This window comes from Vidua chalybeata, chromosome 2 (assembly GCF_026979565.1).
Source record: "Vidua chalybeata isolate OUT-0048 chromosome 2, bVidCha1 merged haplotype, whole genome shotgun sequence".
Classification (NCBI taxonomy): domain Eukaryota; kingdom Metazoa; phylum Chordata; class Aves; order Passeriformes; family Viduidae; genus Vidua; species Vidua chalybeata.
The window spans coordinates 51,964,315-51,986,608 of record NC_071531.1 but is presented as its reverse complement, the minus strand read 5'-3'; the positions used below and the strand labels follow the sequence as shown (position 1 = coordinate 51,986,608).

The 22,294-nt window shown below is 35.7% G+C and overlaps 1 protein-coding gene across 2 annotated transcripts in view; it reads right to left on the bottom strand.

Annotated features, from left to right (window-relative positions):
* KLHL1 (kelch like family member 1) overlaps nt 1–21,950 on the bottom strand; it is a 183,582-nt gene extending 161,632 nt beyond the window's left edge. For both annotated transcript variants that reach the window (XM_053935143.1, XM_053935144.1), the window contains exon 1: nt 21,463–21,950. In XM_053935143.1, the coding sequence (XP_053791118.1) occupies nt 21,463–21,950 (488 nt within the window). The remainder of the gene's footprint in view (nt 1–21,462) is intronic.
* Between the last annotated feature and the right edge of the window lie 344 nt (nt 21,951–22,294).

Genomic DNA, 22,294 nt, shown 5'->3' with positions numbered 1-22,294 from the left:
TTTCACAGGAAAATTTTGAGCACAGAATTGATTAGCAGCATTATTCACCATCCTATTTCAAGTTCTTGTAATTTTGCAATTTTATTTATCAGTTACAGTACTGTACAAACATAGACATGGAAAGTTTAATAAACAAACTACTTGAACTGATTTCTTCAAAATGGAGAAAGTCTTTCTCATATTATTTTTATGCATTATCAGAAGCTTCCAGAATACTCAAGAGGTGATATGGTTATATAGTAGTATTTATCAGAATTCCAGCATTAAAACAGATTACTTTCTGCTAAGTAACTTAGAAGTTAAATAAATAAAAACCAACCAGCCAAAAGTCCCAGAACCCAGAGAGTTTAGACACCCAACCTAGTCAGGAACAGGCATGTTTATGTTCTGATGTATGTCCTGGGCTTGGACTGACTCCTGAACTTTGACCTTTATCTTAGGCAATAGTATAGTTCAGTAGACCTTTCATGTGGAGAATAACCAAATGCTGAGGACATTTAAATGGCATTTAAATGACTCCTTTTTTCCTTCCTTCTGCTCTTCCTTCCCAAAGATGCTTTGTTATATATGAGAAATGTAATGAGGAAGTTAATCCTTTTCCCAAATAAATGGTGAAAGTTAAGTAGCTCAAATGAGCTTCGTTGAGCATCAAATGATCTATGTGTGAGATGTCACATTATCTCCTTGTACTAACAAAGCCAGAAGGCTTTTTGCTGAGCTTTAAACAGTCATTACTAAACATCTGATAATAGAAATTAAATATAATTAATTACATAATTATGCATTTCTACAAAAAATTAATCTTTGGATTAACTTTTACTAAAAATTAAGTCTTTATCATATCTTTAACTTTGCCTTGTATACTGAAAAATGATAGAAAATGATAGAAAAAAAAGAGGAAATAAATTATTCCTTCCCATTCTATTTTTCTGTTATAATGAACTCATATTTTTTGATGCATTTTTCAAAAAGCTTGACAGAGTGACAGCTCTAAAATTGATCAATCTTTTAGTTTCATATTCTTAGATGCCTATTGCTTTTTTTTTTTTTTTTGATCCTCTCTTAAATGAAGATGATAGTTGTAGCAAAGAACAAGAAATGGCTAGCAGAAATATTGCAGTATCACATACTGAAAGAGTGAATCATACCTGGAAGGAAGCTGCATAAAAATAAGCAATTTGCAAGGTTTTAAAAATATGAAAAGTCCTATGCTTCATTCAGTTTTGTTTCGGTTTTTTCATGTATCTTTTCTAATTTGCTATTTACAATAGAGTTCAGTCACAGAGGGACACATGTAGGTTTTCTGACCAGATGTCTTCTTTTTACTGGAAACAAAATTTGACAAGTAGTCACAAAATGAGATTGCTAAAGAAAAGGATTTATGAAATAGAAAACAAATTGTCTGGGTAATTCGCTATTCATCCACTAGTTTTCTGGGAAATACACAGCAATCTGCTGTGGTTTAAGCCATTTCTTAAATCACCTTTGGTATCAGGATAATGGGCAGAACCTATTAGTGTGACATCAACTGTAAGAAAATGTCTAGTCATTGCCTTACCTCCATTGCAAGGAAATTACAAGTATAAAAGTAAAATAAGAATCATGATTTATATACACATGAATACATAAGTTACAGTTTCAAACTAGGTTACAAGGAAGAAACCCTGAGCTTACAAGTTTTAGTATGTAAAGGGATCAGCAATTATATGAATATGATATGAACAATATATTCTTTTTTTTTCCAATAAAACTTTGGTTAATTCCTCCCTTCAGCACCTTTGAAAGAACCTATCCTGTTTTAAAGGAAGAAGAAGATCTTTAATGAATTAATTATCAGCTAAAAGATTGGAATTGAGAAGAATTTAAATGAATGGTCATTTTTCATACTGAACATATCTCCACAGAAACATCCCTGAACAATCTGTGTACTGGGTTTGTTGCTAATTATTTACCCAAGAAAAATGAGTATATCAAATATTTGATTTAAACTTTAAAGATAATCACATCTAACCTGATCATAGAGGCATAAGAAAGATCTCATGCTTCTAAATGACTGAGTAATACATTTGAATGATAACAAAAGTAGATTAAATTCAGTGTTGATAACTGCAGAATCAAGAAGGCTGGGGAACAATCACCACATATGGGAAACAATAGACTCTAAATTGGCTAAAAATTTGCTATTACCACTTAGACAATAACTTTGGATACACTGTGGATAATTTTATTTTCTTAATGTAGTATACCATTTGATCCTCTTTCCTTATGTTAATCTATGTTTAGCAGCCACTTACTAAGTCAGGTGTTGGAATCTTTGATCTGGTTTTGTCTTTAACTTCTCAAAAAGGTAATATGACAGTAATTTAATTTTAATCCTCTTTTAGCTTTCTCATAATAAAGACCTTTTTTTTTAATATTTTGAAATACAGGCACAGTTTCATTTCGAGAGATTTTCACTATCTTTATTCTGTGGGAATGGAAAATTCATCTGTTTGTGTATGTGTCTAGATGTAATCTAGAATGCATAATATTCCACCACAGTCATATTATTTAAAAGAAATCTTTCTTATAACCACATCTTGAATCAGATACCATACATTTAAGACGATAGGGCACAGGCACCTTGGTGAGCATCTTATACCTGTCAGTTATTGGTAATGTCACTAAAGACCACACTTTCCAGATGTAAAATGAAGAGTCAATTTTATATCATTTTATTGAACCAAACCTTCTCAAAGTCCCAATGGAAGTTTGTATGCAATGAAGTTAGAAACAAAATCTGATAAAAGAAAAACTAGTACACAGAAGCTGCACAAGGTTCCAGAAATCTGGGAAACTTTTGCCTCCACAGAAAATGCACAGTAGACACTTTATGAATACTCTTAAAGAAGAAGACAATTCATCGTTGTCTGATTTACTTCTGGTTAAGAATTGGTAGGTTAGCTCCTGCAGAGGCTATACTCCAATTCCTCAGTACAGCACAGTACATACTGCAGCTATTACATGGACTTAATAGGAAAGACTGACTTGAGTCATTTGTCATGACCAGCAATTTTATTATGTTTGCAGTTTACAAAGTAGTATTTTCACAGGGCTGACAGCAATACAGCTCAATGCTGCGGAATGAGAAGAAAAAACAGGAGAAAAAAGGGTGAGAGAAAAGAAGAAGAAAAGATAATTTGAGAAGCTGTTTCCTTTATTCTGAATAAAACTCTCCTTCACATTAATGCCTGTCACAACTTGCGTAGTCAGTGATAAGGTGACCCATATTTGACAGTGCTGTAAACTACAGAGCAACTGGGGCATGGAAAGGAAGCAAAGAAATGACAGCTCGAAACAAAATGTCCGTCATTTCAGTCCTTGAAGCTATTTCTCGGTTGAGGATAGGAAACACAAAAACATTGGATACCCATCCATCATACTAGTTAGACAATAATTTATTAATATAGTGCTACCACATAAAGCTTTAAGCAACCTACTTATGGCTGGAAGAACTTGGCATAAATGGACTACCCCATCCAACTGTGACCAAATACTCTTGATCTCAGGCATTATTCTTTAGGTGGAGTTTCTTAAATTCCATTGTTGTCATTCATTATTTTGGTTTCTAATTTTAGAGGAACCAATGAAGCCAAGAAAAATGGTATAGTCAGTCAGAACTGAAAACTCAAATGTTACAGTTTAACTCTCAAAAAATGGGGCTTGCAGACTTCAATATGAAATACATATCAATCATTTACCCCTTATTTGTTTTCCTTTAATATACTTTTTGGAGGATAAAGCTTTTGCCAACATTTATTTCAAAATGCACTTTTCCCTGAATGATGATATTTTTAATTGACATCAGAAAAACGCTTAATAAAAACACAAAGGCTTGCAAACATTCATATGCTTACCTGCTTGGTATTACTAAAGTAACCTTTTCCAAAGGTTATAAGTAACCTTCCAGTGGAATTTTTTTCTCAAAAAAATGAAAGTTGACAATGAAGCCAGTTCTTACAACATGAAATATTCACAATTACTTCAGTAATTTAGCCCTTTTTTCTTTGTGCTAAAGAACCCCTTTCAAAACATTCTTATTCAGCATCTTCTGCTATCTATTAAAATTTTATATCAGAGTTAAAGTTTTATAAGGCTTAAGGTTATGAAATATTAAGACAAGAGCTGAACTTGTGATAATTTCTGTTTAAAAGACAGCAAATGTATCTACCAGAAAGTAAAAAAATACAGATTTTATTGTATTGCTGCTTTATGGATATGCTTTTCTGATACTCCTTTCTCATGGGATATTTATTTTTGGTCAGTGCATAACAGAAAAAAAGAAAAAGGAAAATAACCATTGATATCCAATATAATGAAATTGTTCCAAACTTTCTTTCAAAACTTTCAATTAGTTTGTCTTTGGCTAATCTCAAAAATTGATCAGGAACTACTGGTCACCAGACATCAAAAGTATTTTAGTCGATACCAGTAGCCCTGTCAATAGCTAAGGGGCTTGGTAAAGTTGAGCCTCAATCTGAATAAATTCTGTTTGAATTCAAAAATGTTCATCCAGTACTACTCAACAGTATCTCTGTATGAAATTCTTATATGCAGCTCTTAAGCACATTTTTATCCTAATATCTTATTTTATAGTGTATTAGATGTAATTTGAAGTAAATCTATCTATATATGAAAGAGAACAGCTAAAAATTATTCTTTATTTCTACCTTTAAAGGAATATTTATTCTCTTTTAATTCATTCTTTGTTGCATCCCGGAGTTTGGGTTTAGATTAGGGTTTTTAATTTATGTTAAAATAAGTCAAGTTCTGTAATCCTGCGTTTCCCCTGTGTTGTTCCCCCCCTGCAGTTTCTGGCCCCATGTTGCCTGCTGCCGGATCTTACCCCTGTGCCGCTCCTGTAACCACCCCCCTGTCTGGCCCCGGGAAACCCCGTGCTGGCCACCCCAAGCCACACGATCCCGCTCAGCCCAAGGCTCGGTGCCCGCCCCTGCAGGGTTCTCTGGTTGGTCGCTGTTGCTGACATCACCGCCACGGCAGCCACCCCTATTGGGCAGCAGGCCGTGGATCCTCTCGCCCCGCCCCTCCATGAAACCCTATCCCGCCAGCACCCAGGCGCCATTTTCTCCCATACGAGTGACAGGAACGGTCGCGTCCTTCCATTGAACCGCGCCACGTGTTCAATAAACCGTTCCTGCCAAGCACGGAGTAAATGGACAAATTCCTTACCTCTTTGCCAGATCCCTAGCGCACGGTAACAGAGGCTGGCCAGCCCACGCGCCCGAGACACGGAGCTGTGTCCGGGAACCTGCGGCAGCAAACCCCGGCAGCACGTGGAAGCTACGCCACAGCCGGGCTCCCAAGAGCTGCGTGCAGCCGGGGAGAGCGAAAACCCACGCCACAATTCTTTTTATCATTTTAGGTTAAGATGATGAGGCTTGGGCTGCCTTTCCAGAAATTTAAGCTCATTAGAAGAGTAAAATTCAGATTCTGACTTGCCCCAGTTTATTCTTCATGATTCTATTCATGGACAATCTTTATGGAAACATAGAATGGGCAGTACAGAAATCTAAGCACTTCTTAAGCATAATCCAATCCATACTACTGTAGACATCTGATGTATGTCAGCTGAACCATGGCTTAAAGTATGTATTTTTCTCCACTTACTACAGAATATAGAAAGATACACCAAAATGTGTAATCTAAATGTAAATAGCTAAAATGCATTGAAATACTCTACCTCAATAATGATCTCAGTCAAGAACTGTAATCCTGCTTCCCCCTCATCACATAGAGGACCCATCTCATGCAGTATATGCACATCTTCCTTTTTAAGACAAGCTATATTCAAATACCAAGTACATTATGTTGACTAGATGACTATGGAACAAGGTGTCTTTCGGTTAGATGAGTAAAATTAAATTGAAGAAACTAATGTATCACCTGAAAAACAAGGCTGAAAGAGGTTCACCAAAGCTTACTGCCTGCAGGTTTAGCAAAGAAAATTTGGAAAAGTTGTTACATTTTTTTGACAATACACAAAAGTAATAATAAAAAAAGTTAAGGTAGTCAGAGAAGAGTTACTAAAACTCTAGTTCCTCTGGTTTGTATGTCATTTCTCCAAAATTTTCTAATTATAAAACCTAAGTAATGCTGCTTTAATCTCAGAAATTAGTTCCTAATACAATGTGGAGATTTAAAAGGAAATGCCATTTGTAAAGGTCATAAAGCAGGAATGATACATAGCATGTGACAAAAGGTTTAGCAGAAGAATAACACTGTTTTTTTTGCCCGTATTATGCTTTTAGCAAATATATTATTTCCTATCTATAAGATCGCTATGGCTCATTTCCTTTTGACACTACATCTTACTGAGTAGCTATCAGCAGTAATGGAAAATAGGACTGAACTATTATGCTGAGAGTAAATTATAAACTTTAATATAAAACTAATTTAGCATATTAGACTATTTAGCATATTTTCTTCAAAAGGCATGGAATACTGTGAAGTTCATCCATCTAAAACTTATTACTGTTATTGAAATCTTTATCTGTTCTCAATCATATAGCAAGTCTATATAAACATAGGAGACTCTAAAACCCAAAAGATTACTTAAGCCAGATAACTGTTCACAGGAAAGAACTTATGTGCTCAGAAAAAGTATGCAATTTAAAACCATTCATGTGGTGGCCAAACTCCCCAAAATATGATCTATGATCTGAGAATTAATAATAAAATATATTTTCCTTCTTCTTCCATTAGATTTAAAATCATCTCTTGAACCATTTGATGAGATTTTGAGATAAATATTTTTCCATAATTCTAACAATGCAATCAGAACCTTGGTGGTTTCATGATTTCAGAATGCAAAAATTACAAAATAAAAAGTCCTTATCAGCTCAATCCAACATATAATTTTAATAATTTAGTACCAACTCTTGTCATACTCTTTAGGTTTTTAACTATCTAATTATGATCTGTAAAAAAAACTTTTCTTTTTTTAAAGACTGGGATTTTTTTTTTTCATATGCCATACAGGAAGTTTCAGTAATTCTGAAAATCTTAATTATTAATTTTAATCAATAAATGGTAGCAGTGGAACAACACCTTCCCACTATTTTTTATAAAACAGTATTTTATCTCAAAAATATTTCCATGGAAAATTCATGTTAATCCCTGCTTTGTGTACAGAAAAGAAGCATCAGATCTTTTTTGATTGACCCTTCCATGCACAGTGAATTGAAATAGAATAGAATGATCAAATTGTACACACAAGGACTATTTGTTCCTACTTTCAACACATTTTGGTTTCCAAACAAGCCTAAAGAAATTTGCTACATGGACTAATTTAGAGTAATAATTTGCTACGTGAACTCATCAGACATTCTTATATGAATTAGCATGAGATAAAGGAAATTAGGGTTTGGAAGACAAAGGTTATGGCAAAAATATGCATAACCTTACAAGATTTTCTGAAATACCACACAGCAAAGACAAGGCATGCAATATATTTACATGAATAGTCATTAGGAATACCTGGTTTTGATAGATAATTTATCTTTAAATTATGTCAGCTTTAGATTGAGTTTTGATATTCTTAAAATTGTCTACTGTACATGACATAAAGTTTGTGTTTGTTTGGTGCATTTTTTTAGATGTTTTTAGAGAAAGCTCTGTTCCTGAGGAGAAAAACCTTTAGAAAAGTGGAAAGAGTAATTGCAACTGCTGCTTACTTTGATATGATACTAGATTTTGTTTTCTAACAGAATGATTGCCTTTTATGGTACTGGTAAGGAATCTTAGATAAATTACATTTCACGTGCACACAAAAGGGAATTGTATTTTTCTGTGTTCCATCACACTCTCCTCCAATGTAGTGGATTTTTTTTTTTTTAAGATAAAAATGCCAATATTACTATCTGTGTATTCTCCAGAAAATTTTGGACTGAATAATGAAAAATATATATTAAAAATCAATACAAATCAGTGAGGAAAGTGAGACCCATCTACTTGGTATTTCAATATGCTCAAACATACAGAGAGAAAAATTTCATTACAGTGTTGTGGCCCTGACAGCAAAGTTTGCAACAGATAGTCAAAACATAACATTTGCAAAGAGAGGCAGCAATACTTCCAGAAATTAGCATTTTTCTGATTTGTCTTACTATATCTAGATATCAAATATCTATATTCGGTATATCACAGAAGCATACAACTGTACATCTGTTGAAATATGTAGACGCCTCACCATTTAAGATAAATTTTTAAAAAAGACATTGATATTTTTCTGAGCAATTTAGACCACAATCATATTTTCTTGGGAACTTTTAGCAGACAATACATACACTAGAGAGAGATTCTATCATCTGCTTGCAGCAGAATGCACAAACTGTCTGTTGGATTGGGTTGGCTTTTTTTCCAACTTCTGTTTTCATATGCTAACATAAAGAGTCAAGCTAAGTAAAGATCCTGAAGTACACTGAGCTTTTCCTACAGTACAATAATCATGGGTGGCTCTGTTTAGACTACACAAAAAGCCAAGAGAGAAAAACAAGCCCCTGAAGAGAGATGTTATCTGACTTCACCTTGCAAAATAACATATGTCTAGACACATCTCTGTTGTAAAAGAACACTTAGATTGCAATGAAAAAAGAAAAAAAGAAAAAAGGTACTTTCCAAATTTCATTTGAGATTAATTAATCTCACATTTTTTTTAGGTTTTTGTATTTTTTTTTCACTGATCTTTTCAAATTGTTTTTGTGTCATGCATAAAGGAATTAATCGTAACAGCAGACTAAAGATTTAAGAAACATCTGTATCACTTCTTAGTCATCAAAATTTGGAAAGAAACCTTCCAATGAATTTCTCCTTCTGAAGTAAGCCTCTTATGTTAGAGTTCATAAGATAACTCACATTCCTTCCTTTCCTAATTACTCACTGCCTCTTTTGTGCTATGTTTCCAGTCACCACTACAAAGGAAACAGGGCACTTCAGACAGAAATCTCCCTTATTAGACAACCATGTTTCATTCTATCCATTATACTCTTAATGATGTGTACTCTTTTGCTATGAGAGGATTAAGAGTCTTACACATAAAAAGATCTTATTTCAACTCTCAATTTTATTAATATTTGAAGCCTGTCATGAAAACAGTGTCAACTAAAGAAAAATCAACCTTTCAACTTTCATGGTGGTGAGAGAGATGGCACTAGCCATTACTTAGGGAACCATATAAAATTGCTTTTAAGTTTTTATTTTGTATCTAATTCACTATCTGGAAACAATAAACCTCATTATATTTTCCATAATATTTTTAAGAAAATGTAATAAGAAATATGACATAGATCGGGATAATTAGGGAGCATAACAACAAAGCTTGTGCACAAAAAGGAACACACTAAATTTCACATAATTAAAGAGTTACAGTTTGATTAACTTAATACACAAGTTTTCATTATGTAGTTAAGCTTCTTTTTTATGAGTACTGCAGATAAATTTATTTTACTGTAACACTTACTTGATGGAGAATTAGGATCTTGCCTTTAAGGACTCAGACTCAAAACAGCTAGTTTCAGTTTATAAATTTCCCCACACAATTAATTTGGTTTTGCTTCAGTCTTAAAAAACAAACAAACAAACAAAAATCCCAGAAAATAAATAAAGAAAACAAACCCCCTACAAATAATAGTACTGGCATTCACTTTCATTAAGTGGAATTTATTTAAACATTAAGCTTTTTAAGATATCAGCCTGTGCATTATGTTCAATGTCTAAATGAGGGGGGCTGATTTTGGTTATGCATAGTCATGAAATTTGGCATACCACAGTACTCCAACGGAAGAGCAATTCAGATGAACTTAAAGAGAGGATGTACTTAAAAAGATATATTCAATGACTTATGTAAAAACGGAATGATAAAAAACTTTTAGTCCTCATACAAAAGGTTCGATTTTTTTAAAATCTTTGTCAGCATCTGCAGGCAACCTTTTCATAGAAAGATACTTAGGGACAGTTTATGAGATATTATTGAATGTGCTTCTTTCTTCAAGGCAAAAAGATTGTCATGTCTAAGCATGTCATGATTATGGAAGTTTACCTAGTTTATTATAATCTTAAATTCCAGATATTAAAGAGTCCACACCACGACCAATAAACCTTTTTGGTATTTAAAAATACAATAATATTTCTTTCCTGTTATAATCTTTTCATGGTACAACATGTTTTCTAAAATGATAGTAACTTTTTTTTACCTAGAATTTCTTCAAACAATCCATGCATTTCTTGATTGTTCTGGACAATACAGTAGAGCTGAGGCTCTACCCAAACAGATCAGAGAATAGAAATTCCTTTTTTCACAGGCTATGTGTCTGTTCATCTACTCCTATGATTAAATTTTAGCAGCAGTATGGAATACTTGATTCATATTTTATTTGCTTTTTTTATTTGCTTTGCTAAGTGCAACACTTCTGCAGAATGCTATCTAGACATTTGATCCTACTTCACATCTCTGCTGATTATTGTTGTGACACGATAGGAAGCTGCACTATTCCATATTCATTTTTTCAAAGGTCTCTTACTTTTTTTAAGATTATTGTATTTTAATTATCTCCTATAACATATGGGTGAATGATTTAAGAATATTTTAATTTTTATTTTTAAAAAGCATATGCTTTATTTCATTATTTAGTCCTTATTGACTAAAATGAAAGTACTGGGTGTAAAAGAAACATCTGAATTCCTACTGATACAACTACTGTTCCTAATTTTGCATGTCAAGGCTTTCCTCTTCAATCCCTTTTATAGGAGTTTTCATAAATTCCATTTACATCTCCACTGAACAGTTTATAGAGGCATTCACTTTCATCTGAATTTCTATCCTTTCAAAGACTATTACTTTCAAACAAAAGTCATTAATCTTCTAAATTAAAATACCAGAGTCATGATACGCAATAACTTAACACAGGAGGATTAATTATCATCAAATATGATAGGGAAGGCATTGTTGATTAACAAACAATTATTAATTGAAGCTTTTGCTATTAAAAAACAACTTCTGAGATGTGACAGTAGTTTGAAGTCCTTATGTTTATCAATATAAGACTAAAAATAGTTTAAAAAACTGTTCCCACTAACTGAAAATATGGAGCAGTTTATTTTATATTGTTTATTTTCTCTCTTTCCTTCTTTCTCCTCTTTCCTTCCCTATTTTTAATGTCTCATTTACTTTGGAGTTACTCTTACTATTGCTACTTTGAAGGGGTATTTTTGTTTTGAACTTCAGATAATTGATATAAAAAGTGGTTATCTTTGTGGATAAGTTAATAGTAAAATTATGATGAAACAACTGACAGAAGAGAATTCAATAAATAAATAGAGCATAAATAGAGCCACCAGACATTACACACAGAAGGTTTGCATTTAGCATGATGATTAGCGTTACAAAACTCTATAACAGAAATAATTTTACAAATTCAATCTTTTGGACATTCATAAACTATTATCATTTGACTGCATGAATAAAAATATAGCAATGCATATGGAAATTAGTAGTGACTAGAGGTACACTAAAATTACATATTCCAATTTATAAGTAGAGAAATAACAAAGAATATGAGAAAAAAAGCAGTGAACCAGATTGGCCTGAAGGCTTGAACTGGTGATGCATCTGACTGGTCTAGAACATGAAAAGAAGTTATATCTCTGTAGGTAATCAGAAGTCCATCCAAGAACTAAAAGTTGAATATCTGAAGTGCCATATATTCCTGAAAGTACAGATGCAGTGGTTTTTATAATGTATTCTCCATAGTTGCTGAAGGCAAAACAACTTTTACACTCTGAAAGAACCTATTCCCAGCTAGAATATAAAATAATCTCAGAAACTATAGTTTCAAACAAAATCACAGAGCACAACAGAATTTGGCATGAGGTATGCATCCTGTACTTTTTTCTCCTTACATAATTCAACACAATTTTTAGGTATGGATCACTTAAACCATTGAAGAATCTCTAGAAAGAAGTAGGAGGCTAAATAGGATTCAGTCCTAGGACTATATTCAGCAAAGATGCTGCATGTGGTTATACCCATTCAGATTCAAGGATCTTTTGTGATTATTTGATTTGGTTTTGTTTTCCTTCATGAGTTTTGCACAAAGCAAACCTACATAGCAGCAAAAAGACAGCAAGGTCAAAACAGAGCTGTTTTTTCCATATGGTAAGAGTAGGAAGAAGGATGAAAACAGATGACAGGAAAATACAAATGTTACAAAAGGTTGAATATTTTAATATTGATGAAACATAGTCAAACAGAAAACTTGACTGATACGGTTAAAAAAAGAATGAACTGCAGATGATATGTTCCATTAATTAGACCTAGCTACTTTTTAAAGGATAAGAAAATCATTGACTTATTAAATTCATAAAATCAATCCTGTGTGATAAAGATTGTTGGTTTAGATTCAATAAATAAGTTTTAAGTTTTGAAAAAGATATTTTCATCTCTCAAATACATTTTGAGATAGTGACAAACACTAAAATATGAAACGTCTTCTTTTCAATTTTACATAATCTTAAATATTTTATTGCTAACATTCCATTTTAGTATAATAAGTTGAAGTCCAAACTTTGGAATACACACCACATTGAACCAAGTCTTAATTCTCTCTATGTTTTTCTGTTGGCTCATTTCTGAGAATTAAATACCCATCATTTATTTTCCATTTTATCCCATGAGTCAATATTTTTCATGAGTCAAGTAGAACAGATGAAATTCCACATCATGTAGTGAAAATGGAAATCAAGAGATAAGATGTGCCTAAGTAAGTGAAAGAATGGATTCAGGATCCTAACTGGTAGGAAAGGTCTGTTTGACAGCCAAAATGTGGCAGGCAGATATGCAGTAAAGGACTGAAGAGTGAAGAAATAGGAGATATGATTACAAATGTGGTTTGGAAAACCAGGCTACTCATGACAATCACCTCTGATGCCTTGAATATATATAATTAGCACTACAAAACTGTAACACTGGCCTAAACTAACAGTAATCCTCAGCATAGCCAGTATAAATATTTAAGACTTCAGCTCAAATAAGAAGATATGGAAAGAACAATGTGACATAAACTTGATGTATGTAATGATACTTCTAGCTAAATTTTAAGATAAATTTTGGAGAAATTTACTTTCTTTTATTTTGCAGAAAAATGTTTTCACTTAAAAGACTATTTTTAAAGTTTAAATGATGATAATGTTTCAACCTGATATTACAGTTAAAAGTAACATTTTCAAAAATTTAGAAATAAGAGATTTAAATTACTAATGGAAAAACATCTAAACAAAGTTATAACCTTTACTTAAACTCTTACCAAAAAGTAATAATATTTTAGTATTTTGGATCTATGTTCATCTTAGATTATTGGTAAGTTATGACTTTTTGAAATAAAAATCAGAAATTTTAGATACTGATGAAATTAAATTTTTGGTAAAGTTAAGGGATTTGGAGGATTTATTTTTTCAGTATTATTAGGGAAGATTACACAGTTACTTGTCTTTCTGAGGAAGTTGCAGCAGTTCTCAACTTTTTACAGGATAAATTTCCTTTCTGAAACTTTTAATAACATCTAGTTCTTTCCCTAGTGTAAATAGTTTGCTTTAGATCATCAATTCTGTATTTTAAAAAATTGTTCTAACAACACCAGGAAATTTGTATGCTAGGAAATTCTGCCAAAACATCATAGCATAACATTTAAGGAGCAATTTTCACCTAAAAAAATGCAAGCTCGAGATATAAAAAGAAAGAGCAAATTCTTAAACTGCTTCCAACAGGGTATAAAGAAAATGTGTCACAAGGATAAGAAGCAGCTGCTAGAAAGCAATGATCATGTGTTAAGAGTATGGTTATCCGTATGCATCAGCAGCGTTCTTACGAATTTAACAGATTCCAACAATATGCTTTAATTTTTTTCCATGCACAATATTTAAATGAACTTCATAGGAATCAACTCTAATTTATTTATTAAGAACTATATAAATTATATACATATATGCACTATTAATATATGTAAATCTTATGATGTTTATATTAAGAGAGAAATGCAGATGATACATATTTATTTGAGCATATATAGACATATATAGGTCCCTACTATTATTATTCCAGAAATGGTTTTATCAAGGAAAAAATATTATATTCAAGCCAACAGTATTTCTGCAGACTTCTCTATAAAGATTGACCATCAATTGGATTTTCAAGATGGCTATTCTCTGTTCTTTATTTACTTTGACTGTGAAAACGTTGAAAAGCCTTTCCCTATTGTAATGTTCTTTGATGTTACCCTTAAGAGGTAGTTAGTTTTAGAGGTCTTTCACTGATTCAGTCAGTCCCTGTGCAACTGATATTTTAACTGCCTAATGTTTTCTTAATGTTATATATTTTTTAAAATATTCCTGCAAAACAGTGCAACTTAGTCCAGAGAAAAAAAGAATGGTTGGTTTTGTCAATGTTGAAAATACATCGGTAACAGCAACCAAGAAACTGGTCAAGTCCTTTGCTTCCTAGTGTGTTTAATGGGCTCATGCTTTCTAGCAGCATCTATACTTTTATTGAGATGAGTGATATGCTTTTTACTAACATTGTAAAAATATATTAGATTCAATTAATTCTATCATTTTATTCCATCTTCTTAGAACGGTTTGAATTTGCAATGCAGACTTCAAATGGTGTTCTTTTTACCAAATTTAATTGAACATTAAACATTTAAATCAAACATTTGAACCTGAACTAGCTACTTTAGACTATTGTTACACTCAATGAAGAGAAATAGGGACATCTGAAAGATAATTCACCGTATTCAAAAATGTGCATCTAAGATAAAGATGAGATGAGATAAGATAAATCCTCATCTTAGACTGAATGATTTACTCAAACTAAAGTGGCTTGCTGACCCATTAAACATAGCAAATACTACCATCATCTTGGCAGATGGTGATAAAACAAATCAAGAGAAAAAAGTAAAATGGGAAGCTCAGGTAAAAACATAGGAATGGGAATTCTATTAGGATTTTATTAAAAATGACAAAGAAGATAAGGGAATATTTAAATGATACTGAAATTCAAAGATTACAAAATATTTAGGGAGAAACAGAAGAATGAGAGGTCCAAGAATGTTAATGAACTAGGGGAAATTTGACTTTATTTTTAGAACCATCTAGGACAAGGTATAAGCAAGACTGGACAGAAAGTAACCTGATAAGTAAATCAATGAGGCAGATGGTAAAAGAATTTGGTAAAACCAAGTAATGATTTCTGGGTAAGGAACCTAGGATTTGAAGAAGACAGTTGGGATTCCTTTGAGACTATGGAAAGAAATAAAAAAAAAAAAAACAAGAATAAGGTCCAGGAGAATTCATATTCAATTAAAAAAATGTAAAGAGAATGTAACAAAAGCAAGGGAACACCAAGAAGAAACTTATATGAATCTGCTTGTCACTAGAATTCCAAATGCAGTGGAAGACTCTAAAGACTTGCCATATCTTCAACTGTTGAAGTCCTCAACATTTTTGCAGAGAAAGCACACAATCACTGTTGTAATTACCAATGTAAAAATTAAGAACTTTCTTTTATGTCATTTGTTCCATCGGTTCAAGTGGCAATGGGATATGCAGGGAACCCTCAACTTTCAGTTCTGCATTCAAGCGATGGACAAAAGAAGTGGCAGTACATGAAGTGACTTGTGTGTTCTTCTGCTTTTTTTTTAATTAAAAAACAAACCAAAACAAACAGCCAAGCTTTAGAAATGCTGTTCTACAAGTACGAAAGCCAGTTTTTAAAGTTAGGAAATTCTAGACCTAGATTCTCTTTGTAACTTATCTAATTCCATACACATATATATATATAGTCTTCAGCTATGTGATCTTGCACTATTTTTATCACCTGATTCTTCTGCATCCCATGCACAGAGCATAGATCCTCTGAGAATGAATAAGAGCTTTGAAGGAGAAAGGTCTGTGGCCTGTGTTGCATAGGAACTCTGATTCTTTTGTTGTGAAAGTTAAAAGTATAAACATAAAAGCTTACAAGTTATATAACCATTTTTAGTAGTTTCATAATAAAGTTGAAAAACTGGCTCATGACAAAAACAAATGGATTATCCCCTTTTGATTCCATAACCTAGAAATGCAGAATTGTGTGATCTAGATTCCACCCTAAGCACTAAATTACTATCTTAATAAAGTAGTCTATATGAGATAATATAAAAACATAAGCAGCTATTAATTTGAGTTCTTTAGTAGCCCATCTTAGGACCTGGTTATCACAGGAGAAGGAAGCTATGTTTCAAATATAGATAGCACCTCAGAAAGGCAACAGCCATGATCAGTTGTGAAAATATTTGAAGTTTAGAGAGCTCACAGGGTAGACTAAGACATAGGAAGGTATCTTGATTCTCCTTTTCTTGTAAGTTCAGGTACCAAGATGAAAGCTGTAAACAGGAAACTCCATTTACTTAGAAAGCAGAGACCAGAATCCTCTCCTAAGACTAGATAAAATTACAGCAGTACATGAAGCAGTCAAGTACCAGATTTTTATGACAGTTTTATCTACATTTTCTAAAATGGTCAAAATATTTTCCCATTAAATTAGAAAGCTGCATTGAGAATGTTGCTCATCCTGATAGGTTTCAAATTCATACCTTTCTATAGCATCATGCCAACCACAAGGTTGTAGGTTGCTAGGAGAAAAGGAAGAAGACTTGGAAGCAGGAGAGACTAATGGGCAAAAGCATCAAAATGCAGGATTTGTGAGCTCAGAACAGAAAAACACAAAAGAAATGCTTATACAAAAGCTTTGATCATATAGTTTAACCATGTACATTTTTATGTTCCTGATTCTACAGTGATCATAATTATTTAATTTAAATAAATAGTTTTGACCACAGAGACTTGCAAATTAAACTTCTCAGTTAATGTTTGAATTAGAAAATCATTCTCTCACTAATTAACCTTTTGGATTCCCATTAATACTGATTTTTTTACTTCCCATTGACAAACTTAGAAACACAGTAAAATGCCTAGCTCATTACTTTTCTAGTGACTCAACATTTGAGCATGAAACTCTGTTGTGTGAGGAAGGCACAGTCCTTTTGCTTCTTTCTTTACAGTACACTATTAGACAGTATCTAATGGCTGGGAGGATTTGCCATCTTCTTTCATAAACTGTATTTTCAAATTCTTATATGTTTTATGAAAGACTTCTGCATTGTCAGTGCTTGCTTTATGTGGGTTAGGCATATCTGGCATAATCTTCTTGGAATTGTCTCTTAAACAAAATGTTAATTGAATCCTGTGTTCTCCACTCTTGCACACAACCAGAGGAGTCTGGGATTGGTTTGCAGATGGGCTCATCATTTATGGGTGCAACTGAGAACAGAGAAAGTAGTGGGAGAAAAGTGCTATGTGCTCTGAAACCAATCAATTCAATGGTTTTTGTTTTTTGTTTTTTTTTTTTTTTCTTTTATATCTCTTTCTGGCTTACCCCTCTACTGTAAAATAGGGCTGTTGTAAAAATAAACCTGTTACTAGTTTGCGAAGCACGTACTGAGTGTAGTGGTGAACAGTGCCAAGGACTCATGAGGAATTACATCTTCATAGGATTTGAACAGTGTGAGGCAAGCAAAACATGCTACCACCCACTCAGGAGGGAGGGATTAAAATATTAACTCTTTGCCTATTGAGTGAATCTCATTCATGTTGGGGGTTGATTAACAAGCCACCTGAAAAGAGCGTGATTGTGTAAAATCTCCATTATAAACTTCGAGGCTCTGATGGATGTATCACAAATCTTTGCACTGGTATTTTCCAAGCATTTTGTGGCTGATTTGTAAATCTTAATTATAAATTCATATTATAGATTTTTTTTCCTAACAGTTTTGTCTTAGGAAATTAAGATTAAAAACAAAAACAAAAACAAAAACAAAAACACCAAAAAAAAAAAAAAAAAAAAAAAAAACAACCAAAAAAAACCCCTTTAAATATCCACTGCATCTACTGGCAATTTTGTTATGCCAGCTCTAAATCCATTTGATATGTATGTTTCCAAGCAATTTCAAGCAATCAGACCATGTTTTAACACTAATTATTAATAGTAAAACATTTTTTTTTCTTTTTACAATGGAAATATGGAAATAGAATAATTAGGTAAGTACTTTATAACATGCCCTATCTAACCCTTCAGTCTTCTTAACGCCAGTAGGACTATCCACATAACCTTATTTATGCATAGATATACTGTACAACTGACATGACAGGATGTTTTTCAGATACATGCAAAAAACTAGAATTAGTAAAGTAGAATGTATTTATTATTACACAACCACAATCTCTCATTAAATAAATCCCACAATATCTAACATTACATTAAAACCAAGAATTCAAGATCCAGGTTTATGTTTAGCTTAGATGTAGAAACAGTAACTAAAACTCCACTGAAAAACAAATCCAGCTGAGCTGACAAAGGATACCAGTACAAAAATCACATACCAAGCTGAGGAGACCAGCTGGGAAAAAACATTAATAAAAAGAAACTAACAAACAAACAAAAACCCCAAACAAGAATCCAACCAAAACTCTTTTGGAGATACAAGGATACCAAGTAGACACTAAAAATAAAAATAAAAAAAAGCCCACAAAGCAATTTTCACTTCTACATATATGTCAATAGCAGAAAAAAACATTTATAAAAAGACTTGTGTCTACAGAATGAGTGAGAGATAACTTTCCAGGGCATTAGAAGATTATTGGATAATAGAACTTTCAAGCACAGAACTGCCATTTTTGCTCCACTTGACCACTTGACCACCTCTTCACATAACATACAAAGTTCATAGAGGTAAATGAAAGGTTCTTTGATAAGAAACAGAAGATCAAGTCTTATGTTGGATCCCGGGTTTGGGTTCAGATTAGGGGTTCTGATATGAGTTAGTTAGCCGGTTCTGTGTACCCCTTTTTTCACCCCTGTTCCCCCCGTGATGGTTCGCTCCAGGCTGCCTGTAATTGGAACTTCTCCACATCACTCCAGTAACCACCCCCCATCCCTTCCTGAAACTTCCCTGTCCCCGCGTTACCCCATTCGCCCCAGAGCCCCATGTCCGCCCCCTGCCGTGTTCCCATTGGTCGCCGTGGTCCACGTCACCGCCACGGTGCCTGTCCCCATTGGGCAGGAGGGCTTCTGCCCTCCTCATACCGCCCCCTATAAAATCCCACGCCTCCCTGGTCCTGGGGCCATTTTCATCCACACGGCGCTGGAAGCGAGTCGCGGCTTCTCCACCGCAGCTCCCTGTGACCATTAAAGCTCTCCAGCCAACCACGCAGACAGAGTGGGCAATTCTTTCACCTCTTTGTCGTGCCCCTTGTGCCAACAGCAGAACGTGGCCAGCCCCACCCCATCACACGGAAAGCAGAAGCGCCCAGGACTCACAGCAGCCCCAGTCCTGCCGAGAAGCAGTGCCTTTGCCAGGCTCTCCAGAGCTGCCCAGGACCGAGGAAAAACAAACAACGCCACAGTCTTAGACTCTAAAGCTATTTTAAACATTTTCATTCCTCAAAAGGTGTCATTTTCATTAATAATGAAATCACATCTCCTGAAGCAGTTATTTTAAATCTGAACAAATCTGAGCATATTTCTTCAACAGGATTATGAACTACTGATGACTAGATGTGTTGTTTCAGTAGCAATGAATGAAGAACATGAAATAAATGGATTATGAAAATCAAGAGCAGTAAGAGCAGTAATCAGATACATAATGTCACAGAGTACATACATATCAAGTCAACTCTTATGCACAAATCAAGTGGTGCTACTCAGTAATTTTCTGTTAGCATGTAGATCTCTATAGAATCTACAAATTCTACAGAATCTACAGATCAGCGACACACCTAAATGAAAAGTCCATAGAATGAAACTATATTTGTAATAGTTTTTAACCTCTCCCATTCCTTCTTTAAAAACCTTGAAGATATAATTTTAGGGTTGGTATTTTGCCTGTCTTTGTAGTGTATCTGATAATTTGAATTGAATCCTAGAATAAGCACCTTCTTGTTGCTCAGAACAACTTCCAGTGTTCGTAAAAACTTCAGTATTGCTTTTGCTTTAAAAATATATTCTAAGTCACTTACCAGCTATTCCATGTGTCTAAATTATGTAACTCCTATGAAATCAACTATACTAACTGAGAAAACAATAAGAGAGTCAAGGAGACAATATATGCTTTAGGGCTCTCTGAAAATGTGTAACATACTCAAAGATACACACCCATATCTACAACTGTAGTAATCAAAACATATGCACAGTGCTGTCCCTTCATGTAATAAAATATTTAATGCTATATGCATTACTTTCAATATGAAAAAAAAAACCCAAATAATTTCTTTCTTTTTTTTCTTGTTTAGAAACAGAACAGTACATTTCTTTCCCTAGGAAAAAAACCAAAACAAACAAACAACAACAACAACAAAAAAAAATAAACCACCAAAAAACAAGGGAAATGAAAATGAAGTCATCTTAACTGTGGGGAGGTGGAGGCAAGCAGAGTAAAAGTAATGAATCATTTTACCCTTAAGACTATCTGTGTCAGAGTTTTTCTGAAAGCTCTCTCTTAGCTACATTTCCTTCTTCAAATTATTTTAATTTGTGTTTCAGCTGGGCATGAGGAGGGCAGGGAATGGGAAAGAAAAGTAATTCAACATTAACACATTTGTATGAAACACAAGAATCTGGATATGTCTTTCTTGTTCTTACATAGGATGTAAGATGTGTGACTCGGTTGATGGCTCATAAAATTCTTATAAGTCTTATTTTTCTGTGAGGTAGGCTGTAACACCGAGTTTCAGGAAAGCGGACACTTTTACTTTCGAGCTTTCACCTGTCATCCCAGTATCCAGAACAACACCACCTCCCGCTAGTGTTTTAATAAACTTCTGAGAAAGTTGGGTAGCGACGATCCCCAGCGCAGAGCGCCGGCTTTGAGAGGCGCCTGTTCTCAAGCCAGCCCCACGGCCAAGGGTAGCCCAGGAGCGAGGACGGAGATGGGGACAGGGACGGTACAGGGACAGGGACAGGGACAGGTCGGGATAGGCACAGGTCAGGGGCAACCGCAGGCCAGGAGCAGGGGCAAGGCCAGGGGCAGACCAAGGGCAGTATCCCTGGTCCGCCGCACCTTGACCATGAGGCTGGCCGGTCTCTCCCGGGACTCTCTGCAGCCCTCCAGCTGCCCTCCCTCCGCCTCCAAACCCTGCCAGTTCAAACTGGAGGAATCGTCTCGCCTCCAGACTCACCCTCCCGCAACGCCAGCACACCGGCCCGGCTGCGCCCCCGCCCCGCCACTGCTCCCCGGGGCCGCAAAGCCCCGCAATGACCCCCGCGGACACGACCGCTCCCGCCGCGCAGGTGGCGCCGGAGCGGCCGCGCTCCCCTACCTGTGCCCGCCTCCGTCACCTGTTGCCCGGCTGCCTCCATCGGCGCAGCCCCCTGGCGCATCCTCCCGCTCCGGCGGCGCTAGGGGCTTCTCGGGCTCGCGGGCCACCTCCATCCCGCCGGGCACCGCCTCCTCCTCCTCCTCCTCCAGGGACTCCACGTAGAAGACGGTGCGGGGCGGCGGCGGTCCCGGGCCGTGCCCCGTGGCCGGCCGGCCGCCGGCAGACAGCAGCGTCCCGTTGAGCGGGCTGGCCGTGGTGGCCGCCGAGGAGGAGGAGGAGGAGGCGGATTTCTTCCAGAAGACGCCGTTGCCTCTCTCCTGGTTCTTCAGCAGGCGGCTCTGGCTCGGTCCCCAGTGCTCGAAGCTGCTGTCGGGCGGCAGGCAGCCTCCACCCGCCGGGCCGCCCGCCGGCGAGGGGTGGCTGAACAGTTTCCAGCGGAGGCGCAGGATGTGCTTCACGTCGAAGTCTTTCCTGCTGGAGCCGGACATGGTGCCGCGGCGGGCGGAGGACAGGCGCGGGCTGAGGCGGGACTCACAGCAGCCAGGCAAGGCCAAGCGGCGGCGGTGGCGGCAGCAGCGCGGGGCGGCCCCGCTCCGGCAGCGGCGGCGGCAGCGGCGGCTCCTCCAGGCAGTGCTGGGCTTGTAGGGCGAGGAGTGGCAGCCGCCGGGCGGAGAGAGATGCGCACACACACCAGCGCGGAGAGAGAGGGAGGATGGATAGAGCGATGCACAGAGCCAAGAGGAGGTAGAGACACCCAGCAGGAAAGGGAGAAAGAGAGAGGGAGAGATGCTCAGAGCTGACGAGAACTGCACGGTGATGAGTGGAAAGGGGA